This window comes from Schistocerca piceifrons, chromosome 6, assembly GCF_021461385.2.
Source record: "Schistocerca piceifrons isolate TAMUIC-IGC-003096 chromosome 6, iqSchPice1.1, whole genome shotgun sequence".
Lineage (NCBI taxonomy): Eukaryota > Metazoa > Arthropoda > Insecta > Orthoptera > Acrididae > Schistocerca > Schistocerca piceifrons.
The window spans coordinates 321,918,618-321,938,774 of record NC_060143.1 but is presented as its reverse complement, the minus strand read 5'-3'; the positions used below and the strand labels follow the sequence as shown (position 1 = coordinate 321,938,774).

Below are 20,157 nucleotides of genomic sequence, written 5' to 3'. Positions count from 1 at the left end.
TGTCACCAGTAGGAATATTCTGTGACCTATCCAAAGCATTTGATTGTGTGAACCATGACATTATGTTAGAGAAATTACAATTCTATGGTATAAATGGTACAGCATATGAGTGGTATAAGTCATATCTACAGAACAGGAAGCAAAAAGTCTCTTTATATGCTTCAAGTGATTCAAAGGAGTTTGACACTTCATCTAACTGGGGTGAAATTACATTAGGTGTTTCGCAAGGTTCGATCATGGTTCCCCTCCTGTTCTTGATACATGTGAATGATCTCCCTTCTTATGTGAAACAAGCTGCTGAACTGATACTGTTTGCTGATGATACAAGCACAATTATTAATCCAATAAAAGAAAGCCTGATAGAAAATGATACAAATAAGGTCTTTGGAAAAGTTTTTAATTGGTTTTCTGCGAATGGGCTTGCTTTGAACTTCGAAAAAACACAGTACATCCGATTTTCTGCTGCAAAAAGTATAATCGCTTCAATAAACATAACACATCAAAAGAAGTCAGTAGCCAGGGTAGAGCATACTAAGTTTTTGGGTGTACATATAGATGAAAATCTTAATAGGAAAATTCATATTTTGGATCTCGTGAAGCGATTAGGTTCAACAAGTTTTGCAGTCAGAATAATTGCCAATTTTGAGGATGTAGAAATTAGTAAGCTAATATACTTTGCATACTTCCACTCTCTGATGTCATACAGAATAATATTCTGGGACAACTCAACACTTAAGCAAAAGGTATTCACTGCTCAAAAGAAAGTAGTTAGAATAATGTATGGGGTTCATAGTCGCACATCTTGTAGGCATCTGTTTAAAAGGTAAGGAATTCTTACAACTGTTTCACAGTATATTTACTCAGTAATGAAATTTGTTCTCAACAACATGGACCCGTTTAAAATCAACAGCGACATTCATGATTACAATACCAGAAAAAAGAAAAACGTACACTTTCCTTTACTTAACCTATCTTTGGCACAGAAAGGGATAAAATTTGTTGCTATAAAACTTTTTGGTAAATTACCAGATGAAATAAAATGTCTGACATACAGCAGTAATAGTTTCAAAAACAAATTCACAACTCCTTCTATACTATAGATGAATTCTTGAATATGAGTAAATAAATCTGGAGATATAACATATGCATTTTGTGCCATTTAAGGGAATGGGATAGATAATAGAAATATGGGATAGAAATATGGGATAGATAATAGAAATACTCCCCCCCATACTGCCCCCCCCTTCCCCCCATGAATCATGGACCTTGCCGTTGGTGGGGAGGCTTGCGTGCCTCAACGATACAGATAGCCGTACCGTAGGTGCAACCACAACGGAGGGGTATCTGTTGAGAAGCCAGACAAACGTGTGGTTCCTGAAGAGGGGCAGCAGCCTTTTCAGTAGTTGCAGGGGCAACAGGGTGGATGATTGACTGATCTGGCCTTGCAACACTAACCAAAACGGCCTTGCTGTGCCGGTACTGCGAACGGCTGAAAGCAAGGGGAAACTACAGCTGTAATTTTTCCCGAGGGCATGCAGCTTTACTGTATGGTTAAATGGTGATGGCGTTATCTTGGGTAAAACATTCCGGAAGTAAAATAGCCCCCCATTCGGATCTCTGGGCGGGGACTACTCAGGAGGACGTCGTTATCAGGAGAAAGAAAACTGGCATTCTACGGATCGGAGCGTGGAATGTCAGATCCCTTAATCGGGCAGGTAGGTTAGAAAATTAAAAAAGGGAAATGGATAGGTTAAAGATAGATATAGTGGGAATTAGTGAAGTTCGGTGGCAGGAGGAACAAGACTTCTGGTCAGGTGAATACAGGGTTACAAATACAAAACCAAATAGGGGTAATGCAGGAGTAGGTTTAATAATGAATAAAAAAAAATAGGAGTGCGGGTAAGCTACTACAAACAGCATAGTGAACGTATTATAGTGGCCAAGATACAAATGGTTCAAATGGATCTGAGCACTATGGGACATAACTGCTGTGGTCATCAGGTTCCTAGAATTTAGAACTACTTAAACCTAACTAACCTAAGGACATCACACCCATCCATGCCCGAGGCAGGATTCGAACCTGCGACCGTAGCGGTCACGCGGTTCCAGACTGAAGCGCCTTTAACCGCACGGCCACACCGGCCGGCGCCAGGATACACACGAAGCCCATGCCTACTACAGTAGTACAAGTTTATATGCCAACTAGCTCTGCAGATGACGAAGAAATTGAGGAAATGCATGATGAGATAAAAGAAGTTATTCAAGTAGTGAAGGGAGACGAAAATTTAATAGTCATGGGTGACTGGAATTCGACAGTAGGAAAAGGGAGAGAAGGAAACATAGTAGGTGAATACGGATTGGGGCTAAGAAATGAAAGAGGGAGCCGTCTGGTAGAATTTTGCACAGAGCATAACTTAATCATAGCTAACACTTGGTTCAAGAATCATAAAAGAAGGTTGTATAAATGGAAGAATCCTGGAGATACTAAAAGGTATCAGATAGATTATATAATGGTAAGACAGAGATTTAGGAACCAGGGTAAAAATTGTAGGACATTTCCAGGGGCAGATGTGGACTCTGACCATAATCTATTGGTTATGAACTGTAGATTAAAACTGAAGAAACTGCAAAAAGGTGGGAATTTAAGGAGATGGGGCCTGGATAAACTGACTAAACCAGAGGTTGTACAGAGTTTCAGGAACAGCGTAAGGGAACAATTGACAGGAATGGGGGAAAGAAATAGAGTAGAAGACGAATGGGTGGATCTGAGGGATGAAGCAGTGAAGGCAGCAGAGGATCAAGTAGGTAAAAAGACGAGGGCTAGTAGAAATCCGTGGGTAACAGAAGAAATATTAAATTTAATTGATGAAAGGAGAAAATATAAAAATGCAGTAAATGAAGCAGGCAAAAAGGAATAGAAACGTCTTAAAAATGATATCGACAGGAAGTGCAAAATGGCTAAGCAGGCATGGCTAGAGGACAAATGTAAGGATGTAGAGGCTTATTTCACTAGGGGTAAGATAGATACAGCCTACAGGAAAATTAAAGAGACCTTTGGAGAAAAGAGAGCCACTTGTATGAATATCAAGAGCTCAGATGGTACCCAGTTTGCCCAAGAAATTCACAGTGCCGTAGACACTGGCGAGCAGATTGATGCCGTATTCCTGGACTTCAGGAAGGCATTTGATACGGTTCCGCACTTACGTTTAGTGAAAAAAATACGAGCTTACGGAATATCGGACCAGGTTTGTGATTGGATTCAGGATTTCCTAGAAGAAAGAACACAACATGTCATTCTTAACGGTTCAAAATCTGCAGATGTAGAGGTAATTTCGGGAGTACCGCAGGGAAGCGTGATAGGACCTTTATTGTTTACAATATACATAAATGGCTTAGTTGACAACATCGGTAGCTCCGTGAGGCTATTTGCAGATGACACGGTTGTCTACAAGAAAGTAGCAACATCAGAAGAATCGTACGTACTCCAGGAGGACCTGCAGAGGATTAATGCATGGTGCGACAGCTGGCAGCTTTCCCTAAACGTAGATAAATGTAATATAATGCGCATACATAGGGGCAGAAATCCATTCCAGTACGATTATGCCATAGGTGGTAAATCATTGGAAGCGGTAACAACCGTAAAATACTTAGGAGTTACTATCCGGAGCGATCTGAAGTGGAATGATCACAAAAAGAAATAGTGGGCAAAGCAGGCGCCAGGTTGAGATTCATAGGAAGAATTCTAAGAAAATGTGACTCATCGACGAAAGAAGTAGCTTACAAAACGCTTGTTCGTCCGATTCTTGAGTATTGCTCATCAGTATGGGACCCTTACCAGGTTGGATTAATAGAAGAGATAGACATGATCCAGCGAAAAGCAGCGCGATTCGTCATGGGGACATTTAGTCAGCGCGAGAGCGTTACGGAGATGCTGAACAAGCTCCAGTGGCGGACACTTCAAGAAAGGCGTTACGCAATACGGAGAGGTTTATTATCGAAATTACGAGAGAGCACATTCCGGGAAGAGATGGGCAACATATTACTACCGCCCACATATATCTCGCGTAATGATCACAACGAAAAGATCCGAGAAATTAGAGCAAATACGGAGACTTACAAGCAGTCGTTCTTCCCACGCACAATTCGTGAATGGAACAGGGAAGGGGGGATCAGATAGTGGTACAATAAGTACCCTCCGCCACACACCGTAAGGTGGCTCGCGGAGTATAGATGTAGATGTAGATGTAGAAAGCAGAATGGTGGAAGGAGTATATAGAGGGTCTATACAAGGGCGATGTACTTGAGGACAATATTATGGAAATGGAAGAGGATGCAGATGAAGATGAAATGGGAGATACGATACTGCGTGAAGAGTTTGACAGAGCACTGAAAGACCTGAGTCGAAACAAGGCCCCAGGAGTAGACAACATTCCACTAGAACTACTGACGGCCTTGGGAGAGCCAGTCCTCACAAAACTCTACCATCTGGTGAGCAAGATGTATGAGACAGGCGAAATACCCTCAGACTTCAAGAAGAATATAATAATTCCAATCCCAAAGAAAGCAGGTGTTGACAGATGTGAAAATTACCGAACTATCAGTTTAATAAGTCACAGCTGCAAAATACTAACGAGAATTATTTACAGACGAATGGAAAGACTGGTAGAAGTCAACGTCGGGGAAGATCAGTTTGCATTCCGTAGAAATGTTGGAACACGTGAGGCAATACTGACCTTACGACTTATCTTAGAAGGAAGATTAAGGAAAGGTAAACCTACGTTTCTAACATTTGTAGACTTAGAGAAAGCTTTTGATAATGTTGACTGGAGTACTCTCTTTCAAATTCTAAAGTTGGCAGGGGTAAAACACAGGGAGCGAATGGCTATTTACAATTTGTACAGAAACCAGATGGCATTTATAAGAGTGGAGGGGCACGATAGGGAAGCAGTGGTTGGGAAGGGAGTGAGACAGGGTTGTAGCCTCTCCCCGATGTTATTCATTCTGTATATTGAGCAAGCAGTAAAGGAAACAAAAGAAAAATCTGGAGTAGGTATTAAAATCCATGGAGAAGGAATAAAAACTTTGAGGTTCGCCGATGACATTGTAATTCTGTCAGAGACAGCAAAGGACTTGGAAGAGCAGTTAGACGGAATGGACAGTGTCTTGAAAGGAGGATATAAGATGAATATCAACAAAAGCAAAACGAGGATAATGGAATGTAGTCGAATTAAGTCGGGTGATGCTGAGGGAATTAGATTAGGAAATGAGACACTTGAAGTAGTAAATGAGTTTTGCTATTTGGGGAGCAAAATAGCTGATGATGATCGAAGTACAGAGGATATAAAATGGAGACTGGCAATGGCAAGGAAAGCGTTTCTGAAGAAGAGAAATTTGTTAACGTCGAGTATATATTTAAGTGTCAGGAAGTCGTTTTTGAAAGTATTTGTATGGAGTGTAGCCATGTATGGAAGTGAGACATGGACAATAAGTAGTTTGGACAAGAAGAGAATAGAAGCTTTCGAAATGTGGTGCTACAGAAGAATGTTGAAGATTAGGTGGGTATATCACGTAACTAATGAGGAGGTATTGAATAGGATTGGGAAGAAGAGGAGTTTGTGGCACAACTTGACTAGAAGAAGGGATCGGTTGGTAGGACATGTCCTGACGCATCAAGCGATCTCAAACTTAGCATTGGAGGGCATCGTGGAGTGTAAAAATCGTAGAGGGAGACCAAGAGATGAATACACCAAGCAGATTCAGAAGGATGTAGGTTGCAGTAGGTAATGGGAGATGAAGGAACTTGCACAGGGTAGATTAGCATGGAGAGCTGCATCAAACCAGTCTCAGGACTGAAGACCACAACAACAACAATAGAAATACTTAGATATAACACTATAATGAAAAAAAAAAAGCCTTGTTTCCTGTGCGCATTTCTTGTGCATTTGACACGTTCCACATCATAACGGTTTTCCGTGCTATTGGTCAATGGAACACGTAACTAAGTAACATACAAATTTCGACCATTCGTGATCCGCCCTTATCACGACTATGTTGTATTTTTATATATTGCGCATTATGATTTTGTGATCACAAAGGAAACGCATATCTAATGTTAATACTACTAAAGGATCGAAAGATCTACGAATAAATTATTATGATCATTGACTGTGATGTTGTGTAACCTCCAGAGAATCTGGAAACTAAGAAAAGCAGCAGAGAACTGTGTAGCACCAAACGACTTTCACAAAGCCATCTGTTCCGAAACATAATGATTTTTTAAATTTCTTATATTTAGATAGTAAGACGAAAACCAAATTTCCTGTGTATGAGTTTCTATTTGTTTCGACATCGGCCTCTGTCATGGTCTAATCTAAACCGACTTGAGTCCACGTAGCAGCGGGAGACATCATGTTTAGCTGGGAACCCGAACAACGGTCGAACACAGTGCTGTCTATTTGGCTTTACCAGAGGTGAAAGGCGTCTTTCAGCGTGTCAGGAGAGAATCGAAGACGAAAGATTCAGAAAAGTGCGAGAATCAGTCTGCCAGACCACCCTCACCCACAAAAAGGATACTATTTTGCAGTGTTGCTGTTTACAATGTACTACGCGATGTCCTTAAACACGCATGCAGACCTGTTGGAACAGACACTGCTACGATCTGCACCTTTGTGAAACAAGTAGGATTGGATTTCAGCTGCGCAGTTTATCAGTAACATATGAAAATTTGTGCCGGCTCGGACTTGGAACCGGATATCCTGCTTTACTCGAGCGGTTACATTAACAACTTCGGCTATTCGAGCACGCCTCCCGAACCGACTGAAACCCCCATATGTAGCGTTGTGTCTACGACCCGTACTCGCACAGTTGCTCCGATTCCCGCACGGGGAGAGACTTGTATATTACTGTTGCGGCCTATCCCCGTATGTAATACTATTTTGAACTGTCTGTGTTTTACCGTGTACTATGCAATGTCCTTCAGAGATACATGTATTGTTTGAACGAACAGACTCTGCTACAATTGAGCAGTGCGCGGCTCGCGGTCATGTCGTTTATTGCTCGTCATCTTGTTTTTGTGGTTCCGTCGCCTCGTTTTTCCTTTTAATTCGATTTGCTGGCATCACTAGGTTGCTGGTTTGCTTGCCCGTGTGTGGCAGCAGCAGCGGTTTCGATGTGTGCACTGTCGTACCATCCCTGGAGTGACCGCTAGTACAGGGTGTTTCAAAAATGACCGGTATATTTGAAACGGCAATACAAACTAAACGAGCAGCGATAGAAATACACCGTTTGTTGCAATATGCTTGGGACAACAGTACATTTTCAGGCGGACAAACTTTCGAAATTACAGGAGTTACAATTTTCAACAACAGATGGCGCTGCAAGCGATGTGAAAGATATAGAAGACAACGCAGTCTGTGGGTGCGCCATTCTGTACGTCGTCTTTCTGCTGTAAGCGTGTGCTGTTCACAACGTGCAAGTGTGCTGTGGACAACATGGTTTATTCCTTAGAACAGAGGATTTTTCTGGTGTTGGAATTCCACCGCCTAGAACACAGTGTTGTTGCAACAAGACGAAGTTTTCAACGGAGGTTTAATGTAACCAAAGGACCGAAAAGCGATACAATAAAGGATCTGTTTGAAAAATTTCAACGGACTGGGAACGTGACGGATGAACGTGCTGGAAAGGTAGGGCGACTGCCTACGGCAACCACAGAGGGCAATGCGCAGCTACTGCAGCAGGTGATCCAACAGCGGCCTCGGGTTTCCGTTCGCCGTGTTGCAGCTGTGATCCAAATGACGCCAACGTCCACGTATCGTCTCATGCGCCAGAGTTTACACCTCTATCCATACAAAATTCAAACGCGGCAACCCCTCAGCGCCGCTACCGTTGCTGCACGAGAGACATTCGCTAACGATATAGTGCACAGGATTGATGACAGCGATATCCATGTGGGCAGCATTTGGTTTACTGACGAAGCTTATTTTTACCTGGACGGCTTCGTCAATAAACAGACCTGGCGCATATGGGGAACCGAAAAGCCCCATGTTGCGGTCCCATCGTCCCTGCATCCTCAAAAAGTACTGGTCTGGGCCGCCATTTCTTCCAAAGGAATCATTGGCCCATTTTTCAGATCCGAAACGATTACTGCATCTCGCTATCTGGACATTCTTCATGAATTTGTGGCGGTACAAACTGCCTTAGACGACACTGCGAACACCTCGTGGTTTATGCAAGATGGTGCCCGGCCACATCGCACGGCCGACGTCTTTAATTTCCTGAATAAATATTTCGATGATCGTGTGATTGCTTTGGGCTATCCGAAACATACAGGAGGTGGCGTGGATTGGCCTCCCTATTCGCCAGACATGAACCCCTGTGACTTCTTTCTGTGGGGACACTTGAAAGACCAGGTGTACCGCCAGAATCCAGAAACAATTGAACAGCTGAAGCAGTACATCTCATCTGCATGTGACACGTTGTCAAAGGTTTCGGGTAATTTCATTCAGAGACTACGCCATATTATTGCTACGCATGGTGGATATGTGGAAAATATCGTACTATAGAGTTTCCCAGACCGCAGCGCCATCTGTTGTTGAAAATTGTAACTACTGTAATTTCGAAAGTTTGTCTGCCTGAAAATGTACTGTTGTCCCAAGCATATTGCAACAAACGGTGTATTTCTATCGCTGTTCGTTTAGTTTCTATTGCCGTTTCAAATATACCGGTCATTTTTGAAACACCCTGTATTTCCGGGTCGTCGTCTGTGAGAGTTCCGTCCGGACGCAGCAGCAGTGAAGTCGGGGACGGAGCGCCAGTGAGGTGCGGCCGGCCGCTGGCGACACACATGAACTGTCCGACGGATGGAGACTGGAGCGGGACGACCGTTGGTCGGTCGTTCGGTTGGTCGTCTCATCGGGCGACGCGTATTGGGTCTTTTGACCGCTTCTGGGCCTCTACACTTGTTCATCTTGCCGGACGTGGGTCGGTTCCTTCCTTGTGCAGAGATGTCGTGGCCAATGGGCAAGAGTTACCTCTGCATGGATGGGTTCGAGCCAGGGTTCCCGGGTCGCCGTGTCTCCGAGTTCCGAACGGACATGGAGATGAGTCGGGCTGTAGCTACAGTCAGCTTCGGACAGCCAAGACTCGCCCAACCGTCGCCGACACACACAACTTGCGTGAGAACGACCTGGGTTGGTCGTTCGGTCGGTCGTCTCACCGGACGATGTGTATTTGGTCGCCGACCGCTTGTGGAAACTCTGTGCGTCGAATTGATTCGTCCTTGTTGTTCCACAGTGGCTGCTTTTACGATTGTTCAAGTTCTTGTGTAAGTGTGTTTACGTGGAACTGTGTGTAGCTTCTGTGATTTCCACTGGGCAAATGAATATTGTCTGCGTACTGGAATAGGCGGTTGGTCGGTTGCGACAGAGGGAATTGATTAGGTTGTTAGTTGGTTATTCAGCCGTCCCTAGGTCGTGTTGCAACCCGATTGTTTAGTGTTACGCTTGGCTGCCTGTCTCACCTAAACTGTGATTAGGGTTTTCTGCCCAGTCCGACCCTTGGAACACTTCTGAGCACCACTGTTGGTTGTCTGTGATTGTCATTTTATTTGTTCGCGGGTACTGTGCCAGGCCTTCAGCCGTGCGTTAATACTCTCTGTTTTATGTTTAGTATATGGCCTTCAGCCGAATTTCATAATAACTTAAGATTAGGCCTTTAGCCGTGTTTCATTTAAAATTCTTGTTGCTCTGTATTTAGGCCTTCGGCCGCGTGTGTTACAGAATCCGTGCCTTTAATATGTAAATCATTTTCTGTAAGGTTTTTCTTTAATTATCTTGAATTCTTGGAACGGTCTTCAGCCGTGTTCTGTAAATGTTTGTCTTCAGGTTAACTTTAATTATTCTTGAGTAATTGTTTGGGCCTTCAGCCGACAAGATACTTCAAGTTTCTTAAGATGTTTTTCTGTTGTACTGTGTAAAAGCGTATTTTAAACCCTCTCTTTTATTATGTAAAGAAATTTTTTTATTGACCTTTCAGCTGAAGAATTAACTCGAATTTTCCTTAATATGGCCTTTAGCCGGAATTTGTAAATGCTTGGCTTTTAAAGAATTTCCTTAGCTGATCTGAAATATTATTTCGGCCTTTAGCCGAGAAGATATTGTAATTGTACTTAAGTAAGGCCTTCAGCCGTTACTCTGGTGTTTTAAAAGCAGTCATTTAAACTTATTCTGGAGAAGTTACTTGGACCCTCAGCCGTGAACTGATCTTAGTTGTTTTTAAAGAGAAAACTGTGCATTGGTTTGAGGAATAAAGTTGTGTGTTCTTGACCTTAGCCCCTTTCCACAACCTGATCCGCTTTGTCCTACGAAACCAGATTTCAACAATATACAGCTGTATGAAACAAAAGAAATGTGTTGGCAATTGCGAATACGATTAGACTTCAGCGGCACAGTTTATTGGTGACATATTAAAATTTGTGCCAAACTGGGACTCGAACCCGGATTCCCCGCTTGCCATGTGAAAAAAATGCGTAAATAAAGAAACAGAAGCAGATTTGTTGCTCCTACCTTGGTGGTGAGTGGGTCACAGTCGTAGTATCTGGCGAAGATGAGGAGGCCGCTGTAAGTGCTTAGCAGGACCAGGCTCATGACTCCCACGGTGAAGACGCACAGAGCTCTGAAACGAAATCAACTTACGAAAGTAGCTGAAACTCTAAATGAGACATTCAACATCATGTAACACGAGACGAAATGTTTTAACATCCCAACTGGACACAAACTGATCGAGTGTCGGCCCAGTCACTATGACAAGACCGCTCCTTTACTGGCTGGTCGGAACCGAGCTGTGCTTGTAAGACACAATACGATCTGGTGCAGATTACTCGTGAGTTGACCTCCAGCGTGTTTACGTTGTTACTTCTTTGACGTCCACTGTATTTCCTACTGGACATCGAGCTAGATTTTAGAAACCTTACTTCCAGATACTAGCCATTAGTGTGAGAACTATTACATGGGTCCATAACTGTGGTTACTCGTCAATTTGTTTGCGCTAACGAGCACTGTCCATGAAAGCCTTTCGTTGCCGTCAATTTGCCTTCTCATTAATTCTTTTCTTTTCATAAACGTTGCCAGGATCAAGCTGGCCAACTGGGAGTTGGACTCGCGGCGTGAGAGTTCCATACAAATTATGTATATGTGCAGTTCATCCATACCAGCAATCGAAAATCTCGACGATTTTTGTCTGATATCGATACTGATACTGGCAAGATACCGGTCCCATGAACTCCAACACATCAAACGAGTTTTAAGTTTAATTTTTTTGGCGTAATTTAGTATTAGCTTTTGTAATTTTTGGTAGTTCAGCCAATTGGCTACGACATATTTATAAATTGTACACATAAAATTTCCTCGTAAACAGTCTACTATTAAGAAAACCTTTACCAAGATCTGTACGGTAGTTACTGAGACTAGCCCTGACATTCAAAAAGGAGCGAGCAGGGGTCTACCGTTTTGTGTGTGGAGAGGGAATATTTAATAATTTTATTTACTTACTAAAACATAGATACAACTTATATTTTATGTTTACTTGAAGGAATATTTCGCTGTTATGCTTTTGACGGATGATTAATACAATGTATGTTCTAATGCGAAATGATTTTTTAATTTGATATAGTTAAAATTTAACAGTTTTCGGTATTTTTTCCGTTATTTGAACTGTAAAACTTTGCTGCTTGCCAAATTTTATGATGCTACCTCAACGGGGAGTACCCTCTAGGCTTTAACGAGTGAGTTTTCGAATGTCAAAACATGTGACATAATCTTTTGGTCGCATTGGCTTTGTAGCTTAAATATTTGACGCCGTGAATAGAGCGTAGACCTTAGTACGTGACATTAATTTGGACTTGATACGTCTACCTGTTACTGAAAAAAAAATTGGTCTTAACAGGCGACAGACAAACAGACGGGTAACAAATGTCAAAATGAATTTTTTGTTGTATAATTATAAATAAACAATTTTCGAATTTCATCCTTTACTTTTACTGTCAAACCTTGCTTCTTGCCAAATTTCATAATTCTGGTGGAAGTGCCCTATAGCTTTCTATGAGGGAGTTTGCGAGTATCAAAATATGTAACATAAATGGCCTTATCTTTTGACTGAATTGACTTACAAGCTTGAATTTCTAACTCCGCCAAGGGTCCGTGGACCTTAGTATCTGACGTAATTTTCAACTTTATACACCTACTAGCTCCTGAGAAAAAGGGGTCTTTACAGTCAGAGAGAGAGAGACAGAGAGACAGACGCACGACAATGTAATCCTTTGAGAGCACCATTTTTACCGACTGAGGGTAACGAGCAGATGAAGGAATTTTATGTACATACAGACAGCAGATCAGTTACTTTCTATGCTTATTGTGTACTATGAATAAATTGCTGTTAAGTGACTCATTGGAATTACTAATGTGAAGTTAATGAATGCCCGCCAGATTAGCCAAGAGCGCTAATGCGCTGCTTCCTGAACTCTGGTAGGACTGCCAGCCCGATGGATTAACGACGAGGGTCAGTGTGCCGGCCAGCCTGGATGTGGTTTTTAGGCGGTTTTCCACATCCCACTAGGTGAATACCGAGCTGGTCCCCACGTCCTGCCTCAGTTACACGACTCGCAGATATCTGAAAAACGTTCGCACTGTTTCATGGCTTACACTAGATGCAACAGCAGGGGTACACTAATTTCCGTCCCAGGGGGTGCGGGTTGGTTACAGAATGGCCATCTGGACACCCTCTCACGCTATCATTGCCAAATTCTTAATAACAAGGCGGACCCCGCTTTGAAGTGGGATGAAAGCTCTAAGAAAATGATGACTGTCAGGTTAACGAACATCTCCGTACTTATTAAATATGGTGCAAACCTAAGAATTCGAGAGATGCGCGGCTATAAGTCCATAGGCTATCACATGGCTTTTACGCGAAAAACTTACTCACCTACGCCTAGAGTAAGCAGCAGCAGCAGAGTCCTGGAGATCCAGTAAAATAAAGTTAGCTTTGAGCTCCTTTTTAGTAAACTGCTTTTCCATATCACCCTTGGTGCTCAAAGCACATGAGACCTTGGACAAGAGCAGGCTGTTTGACCGAGTTACTCCAGTTGCTAGCTCTATTCCGTTAATAACGGCGACATTAAAATAGAACTCTGCAATACCGTCCAGTCGCATTGTTGTAACCGCCTGTCAAAAGCCTGATTAACCAACTTTTGCAATGAAGACCGCTATGAGACGTGCAGCAAGAGAGTCAGTGAAGTTCAGAGGCAACCATTTTATCTTGAACGGTATACTTTAACCACGGCAGCATCCGAACAGTTTACAATCTTAGCCATTTCGGAAATGCTTCCACTCTCGGCCCGAAAGCCAATGATTGTGCCTCTTTGTACGTCGCGTAACTCGCTATGTTTCCTGATATGATAATGACTTCAGCGTTTTCTGTGTCCACCTGACACACTTTATATACCCTCCACTGCTAGTGTTGCCGCCTGCCGTCAGTGAGATATTACTGCACTTTAATATCAGACAAAAGCGGTGGTCTCATTAATGTGTCTGGACCTGTAAAGGGATGGTTTAATCCTAACAGGAACAGCAAGTGTGGCAGGTCGATATCATTCAATGTACAGAAATGGATTGTTATCTGATCTTATATCACTTGACCACTGCCACAGTTAGCGCGATATTTCAATCTGAAGTATATTTGTAACAAGCCCGCCCGGCTAGCCCTAGGTCTAAAGTGCTGCTTCCCGAGCGGGAAGGCGTGCCGATCCTCGGCACGAATCGCCTGGTGGATTAGTTTCGAGGTGTGGTGTGCCGGCCGGCCTGTGGATGGTTTTTAAGGCGGTTTTCCATCTGTCTCGGCGAATGCGAAAGGGTTCCCCTTATTCCGCATCTGTTACACCATGTCGACGACTGCTGCACAACCAGTCTTCATGTACGCATACACCATAATTACTCTACACTCCTCTGGTATGAGACGTTACCTCCTGTTCCCAGGGAGGGGGGGGGGGGGGTGGAAACTGTGCACAGTAACACTGGGTTCGGTGTGGGGCGGCGGTGAGTTGAGTGGACTGCTATAGCCAGTTGTCGGGTTGTGAACCACTGAGGGCTACGGCAGGGACGAAGCCTCTCCATCGTTTCTAGGTCCCCCGGTTCAATACACAATATTTGTAAGAGATTGAGATCGCCAGTTCTTTGATTTTTTGCGAACTTGTTGGATGTGGGCGTGACACGTAGAAAAAAGAATCTTGTTTTCGAGTATTCTAACAAATTCATCTTTTCCAAAATGGGCGCTGCGTCATGACCTTTGACCTCCATTGTTTTGGAAAATGGAAGAGAATGTACATAACTATTTCACATTATTTACTCTCGAGTGACTACCAACTGGCAGGATTAAGTTAGTGGAAATCAGTGCGTCGCAGCGTCTAGCCTCCCCTTGTAGACTGAAAACCTCCCTGACTACCTCGTTTCACAGCAAGAACTGCCGTCCCGCTGACGTATGGACAGTTGTCGCCAATACAGAGGAAGCAAGCGGATCATAGTGCATGCGGTATGTTTGCAACACTGCTGTAATGGAAAGGTTGTTAACTTCCTACTCAGCGATATAACTGGCCTGGAGAAAGGTGTGGCGTACTCACAGCCTGGCCCTGGCGAGCGTGGGCAGCGACAGGTAGCGCTGCATCATCATCTGGTCGACGCTGGCGATGGCCATCAAGTGCACGGTGCCGCCCACCAGCACGCTGGCCAGAGACAGCCGCGCCGTCGGGTTCCAGTCCAGCCTGCGGGCGAGAGCCACGCGTCATCAGCCGCACGTAGCGTCGCAGCCGATCGAAGCAACGCTGGATTCCATTGCATTACATCATGTGTTTTATCATTGTCAAAAAAATGGCTCTGAGCACTATGGGACTTAACATCTGAGATCATCAGTCCCCTAGAACTTAGAACTACTTAAACCTAACTAACCTAAGTACATCACACACATCCATGCCCGAGGCAGGATTCGAACCTGCGACCGTAGTGGTCGCGCGGTTCCAGACTGAAGCGCCTAAAACCGCTCGGTCACAGCGGCCGGCTGTCATTGTCACAATGACAAGAATATTTAACAGTGTTTAATGTTGCGTTATACCGGTTTTATGAACTTACAAAATATAAGAATGATAATGTGATATTTTAGTTTGAGGAGTTCATTAATTTGGTACAACATACCAATGGGAGTAATAAAAGCTGTATTGACAATAGATGTAGCCACTGTTACTAAAACTACTATTTGATCATAACGTCCTGAACGAGGGTATCCCGGCTATGGACTTGCAGAAGCCAACAGAAGTCAGCCGACTTTGGCCTACAGCACTAGGTGGCGGTGGCGGATGTGTGGCTTTTTTCTACCCGTCCTTCTCCTACCGCCTCCCCCCCCCCCCCCAAGTTGCCAATGTTTTGGGAGTCAATGGGTGTACTCTGATTCCTCTCCTCCCCGCACCTCCCTTAGAATTCGTTCAGAATATTGTGAACAAACTGTATGAAAAGACTTCGTTGGCATTTGCGTGGATCTGGAGTCTTTATCTGGACATTCGCACAACTAGTGAGCAGGTGAGGGGAATCTGTGCGTTACCCTATGTCTGTTTCTCTATTGTTAGGGACCCATGTGATTATAATTAAATGACAGAGTTCAGAGCGCTGCAGTGCAAGATATATGCATCGCAGAACACTGAAACATCATAGGTACGATCATTAATTGGTGCGCTGTCAGTGTATGGCGAAAAGCAATGGTTCCACTTCCTGCCACCACGTGAAAAATGGCGCTATAACAGAATGTGAAATGTGACTGTAGGCTTTCCCTGCGTAATCTATTGATGAAGAGTTCTCGGGTCTCCAGCCGGGTGGTAGAGTTGATATCTCGCGACGTTTCGGGAAGTGTCATACTACCCATCTTCTGGCGCCAGAAGATAGGTAGTATGACACTTCCCGAATCGTCGCAGGATATCAACGCTAGCACCCGGCTGGAGCCCCTAGAAATCTTCATCAAGAATGTGATATGTTTCCTGTTTCGACATCAGTATGCTTCTTGTTGCTTGGCGATTCATGTTGATTTCTTTTGTAAAGTGAGTGTCGGTGTAAAGGGTTTAGAAGGTTGAAGTTCTCCGTGTGAAATGCAATGGCTATTGAGAAGAAAGACCGTGCACTGCTGGTAAAGGTGCTTCATCCGAAAGGCAGCAATAGTAGCACTGCATTGCGGGAGTGTCGCTGGTAGAAACAACTGCGAAGAGGACCCATGTCAATAAGTAGATTAAAGAATATGATCAAACAATTTGAAGAAACAGATGAATTAAATGATGTATCAGGGAGAGGGACGCGGCCCATTCCCACGGCAGTTGTTAATGAAGTTCCTGTTGTTACAGCCGAATGTGCATGATATTCCGCAAATTCTGCAGCCAGTGCTCGAGTCATGTCACGGGAATTGTCTCTCCCTTCGTCAACAGTTCAAAAGATTTTGCAGCGCATTTTACACTGGTATCCCTACAAGATTCAGAATGTGCACCAAATGAAGCCACAAGATAGGCTACAAAGCCTTGACTTTTCCCTTCGTTTTCTGGCGTGCATGGAAATGGATGAAACGTGGCCAGAGAATAATGGACGAGTATCGTTTTACTCTACACGGTGTTGCAAAAGCACAGGACTGTCATGTATGGGGCTCCTCTCTGCCACGGGTAGTGCAGGAACATCAGCTGCCCTCAGATTATGTGACTCTGTCGTGTGGATTCACAAGTTCCTTCATTTTCTATCCGTTTTTCTTCGAGGAGAGATGACACTTTGCGGGTCTGGTAGATGCACAGAGACATCTCCACATTATAAGTACCTCCTTGATGGGGCCACACAAAAAAAAATCTATACGTGTCACTTTTCCTGCAGGAGACCCACGTTGTTTCCGTACCATGGTCTGCATTTAGCACTCTGGTTCAAAATGATAAAATCGTGTTTCATCTCTAGTGATGATCCATTACAATAAATTCTCCTTCATTAGCATGACGGCCCAGTAGCTGCTGGCAGATGCACTAGTGCTCTTCGTCGAGCTGTTTTCGGATCCGTCTTTCACCGATCTTATGATAGTTGAGCTCGATGACATCATATGCAGAACCACGGCTGAAATGCATTCGGTATGCCACTTCAACAGTCACTCGTCAGTTATTGAAGATCAGATCACGGCTTGTTAATATTGACATCAATAATGGATGTAATTGTAGGTTCTTCTCTTAGCTCTGCCATTACGCTTTTGAGCTGTTCAGTTTATTGCTAAGGACATGGCCGCGAGGAAACATTACCCTCGTCTTTGGTGAATTTCAGCTCCAGGTCAACTTTAGACTACAAAATACGGATTACTAAACACTGTTCTTCATTGGCGCAAATCGAAAGTAGTTCAGCCACCTTTACGTCGCAAAACAGCGAAGAAAACTTATGTGACAACACTGAGACCCGTCACAAGTGATGAGAATGGCGCAATTTAGCGGCTGGCCAGCTCACGAAGCCATACTGCCAAACTAAAGGCGATTAGGACGAAAGTGCGTGTCAGTTAATAAAATAAACAGCCAATCAGTTGCCGGAAGTTTATTTATTTAAATTTCACCTAGGTTTCGATACTACTAGGAGTATCTTCCTCTTCTGTGTTACTCGATTACATTACATAAAAAGTGTTCGATTTTTCCTTCATTCAAAAGCAACAGGTACTTCACTCTTACAATTTCAATGGACATTTTGGTTATAATTACTGTATGTGACTTCATGTGGTTCGTTTGTGATTAATGTAATAAGTTTTAATTAATGTGACCAAGTAGCACGACGTACTTCTTAAGAAGATACTCATAGCGTTATCAAAAGCTAAGTCGAGTTTATTTATTTAAACTTGCAGCAACTGATTAGCTGTTTACTTTATTAATCGAAGCTTACTTACAGTTGATGTTCGTACCACGTTCAAGACTGGGAAAGTGCTTATATTTGTTGACGTACCCTCACAGAACATCCAGTGAGCAGAAAACGAAAGAGTAATCGGCTTTTATCGCATACCTCCCCCCTTCCTCACTGTTGTGTTCTAACATTCTTGGCATATGAAACAAAAATTCCCCACCTGCAGCGGGTATTATGTTTAGTTTGATTTATTTTCCACGAAATGTGATTTATCAAAGTACGGAAGCGTGCTGAAAAGTAATGCCTCCTACCTTTCTTTAAGTGAAAATTCTTAAAGAAAGCAAATGTTGAAACTTTCTGGCAAATTAAAACTGTGTGACGGACCGAGACTCAAACTCGGGGCTTCTGCCTTTCGCGGGCAAGTGTTTTACCATCAGAGCTCTTCAAGCACGAGTCACGACCCGTCCTCACAGCTTCACTTCCACCAGTACCTCGTCTCCCACCTTCAAAACTTCACAGAAGTTCTCCTGCGAAATTTGCAGAACTAACACTCCTGGAAGAAAGGATATTGCGGAGACATGGTTTTGCCACGGCCTGGGAGATATTTCCAGAATAAGATTTTCACTCTGAAGCGGAGTGTGCGCTGATATGAAACTTCCTGGCAGATTAAAGCTGCGTGCTGAACCGAGACTCGAACTCGGGACCTTTGCCTTTCGCGGGCAAGTTCTCTACCATCGCAAAGGTCCCGAATTCGAGTCTCGATCCGGCACACAGCATTAATCTGCCAGGAAGTTTCATATCAGCGCACACTCCGCTGCAGAGTGAAAACTTCATTCTGAAAACAAACGTTATTAGCATTTTACATCTTTATTCTTCATGTCCTCATAATTGCAGCCCTTTGCTGCTAGAGGACTCCGGATTCAACCGTGCAACATGGCGGTATGTAACGTAATTACTCCGATGCGTGGGAACAGCGTGCTGTAATCAATTTTTGAATTCAAAGGGTTCATCCATACATTGTGCATCCTCTCCTTCAGCAGTAAAACGCCAGACCATGCACAAGTACTGCGACATCAGCGAGAATCCGACGTCTTGGTTTCACTGTCTTAGATCAACCCCAATACAGACCCGACTTGGGTCCATCCGACTTTCATATTTTTCCAAAACTTAAAGAACTTCTTCGAGGACTTCAATTTGATACTGATGAATCGGTGCAAGGAGAGGTCAGGATGTGGTCCTGTCAACGAAGTCAAACGTTCTACAATGACGGTATCATCATACTGAACTCTTGTTGGGAGCAATGTGTTCGCCGCCAGGGAGATTACGTTGAGAAATAAATATGTACATATGAACACTCAAGTTTGTTTTATTTAAAATGTTTTAAGGATTTGCACATAAAAAATTTAGGACACTGCTTTCCAACACGTCCTCATGTTTATCAGAAATAGTATAAAGTCTCGTTTACCAACGTTAAGCGTTTATTTTCATTTCTAGAGGAGAATGCTGGCTGTTTTGTGTGCTACGGATGTCAGTACATAACATTAGGTTAGTATTCGCATCATTTTACCCAAAATTATGCCTTCTTTTTCTTCTTCTTCTTATTCTTCACTTCACGTATTAGGTAAACTGCCTGTTACGGTACTCTCTCTCTCGTATGGTCTTCCTACATTTCTTTTTCCAGTGCATTTATAACTGATAGCCTTTACCGGGAATCTTTCTCCACCAATACGATCTACATGCTCCTTCCATTTACCCTATTTTCCTTTATTTTTGTTTAGGTTATATATTCCTAAACCTTTCCTTTCATCTTCATTTCCTTTTCGATCTTTCATTGTACAGCTTTCCTGTATTCTTAGAAGTTCCATTTCTTGGGCCTGTATTCTACTTTCTTGGCGTCTTATTGTTGCCCATGCTTCACTGCCACAAATAGGTGTTGGTACTGCTATTGTTTTACAAAAGCTTCAGCTTGGTTCCTTCTCTGGATTTATTCTACAAACTTTTTGCAATGGTTCCACATATGGAAGTAAATTTATTTAATTTTTGGTTCATGTCATGGTTATATTCGTAATTGATGTCGCATCCTAGATATTTAAAATATTTAACTTCCCCCAAGATTTAATGATTCGAGACTATTTTAGATTTTCTGACTATCTGCCACGAAATGCCATGACTTTCATTTTATCTACCGACAATGTTATGTTGTAATCTGAGGCTACCTGGTGCAACTCACTGA

At 43.2% G+C, this 20,157-nt stretch overlaps 1 protein-coding gene across 3 annotated transcripts in view; it reads right to left on the bottom strand.

Moving 5' to 3' along the window:
• The window catches only part of LOC124802849 (sodium-coupled monocarboxylate transporter 1-like), a 235,068-nt gene that overhangs the window by 89,213 nt on the left and 125,698 nt on the right, over window positions 1-20,157 (bottom strand). For all 3 annotated transcript variants that reach the window (XM_047263870.1, XM_047263872.1, XM_047263871.1), the window contains 2 exons: window positions 14,666-14,806; window positions 10,563-10,671 (listed from right to left, as the gene is read on the bottom strand). In XM_047263870.1, the coding sequence (XP_047119826.1) occupies window positions 10,563-10,671; window positions 14,666-14,806 (250 nt within the window). The remainder of the gene's footprint in view (window positions 1-10,562; window positions 10,672-14,665; window positions 14,807-20,157) is intronic.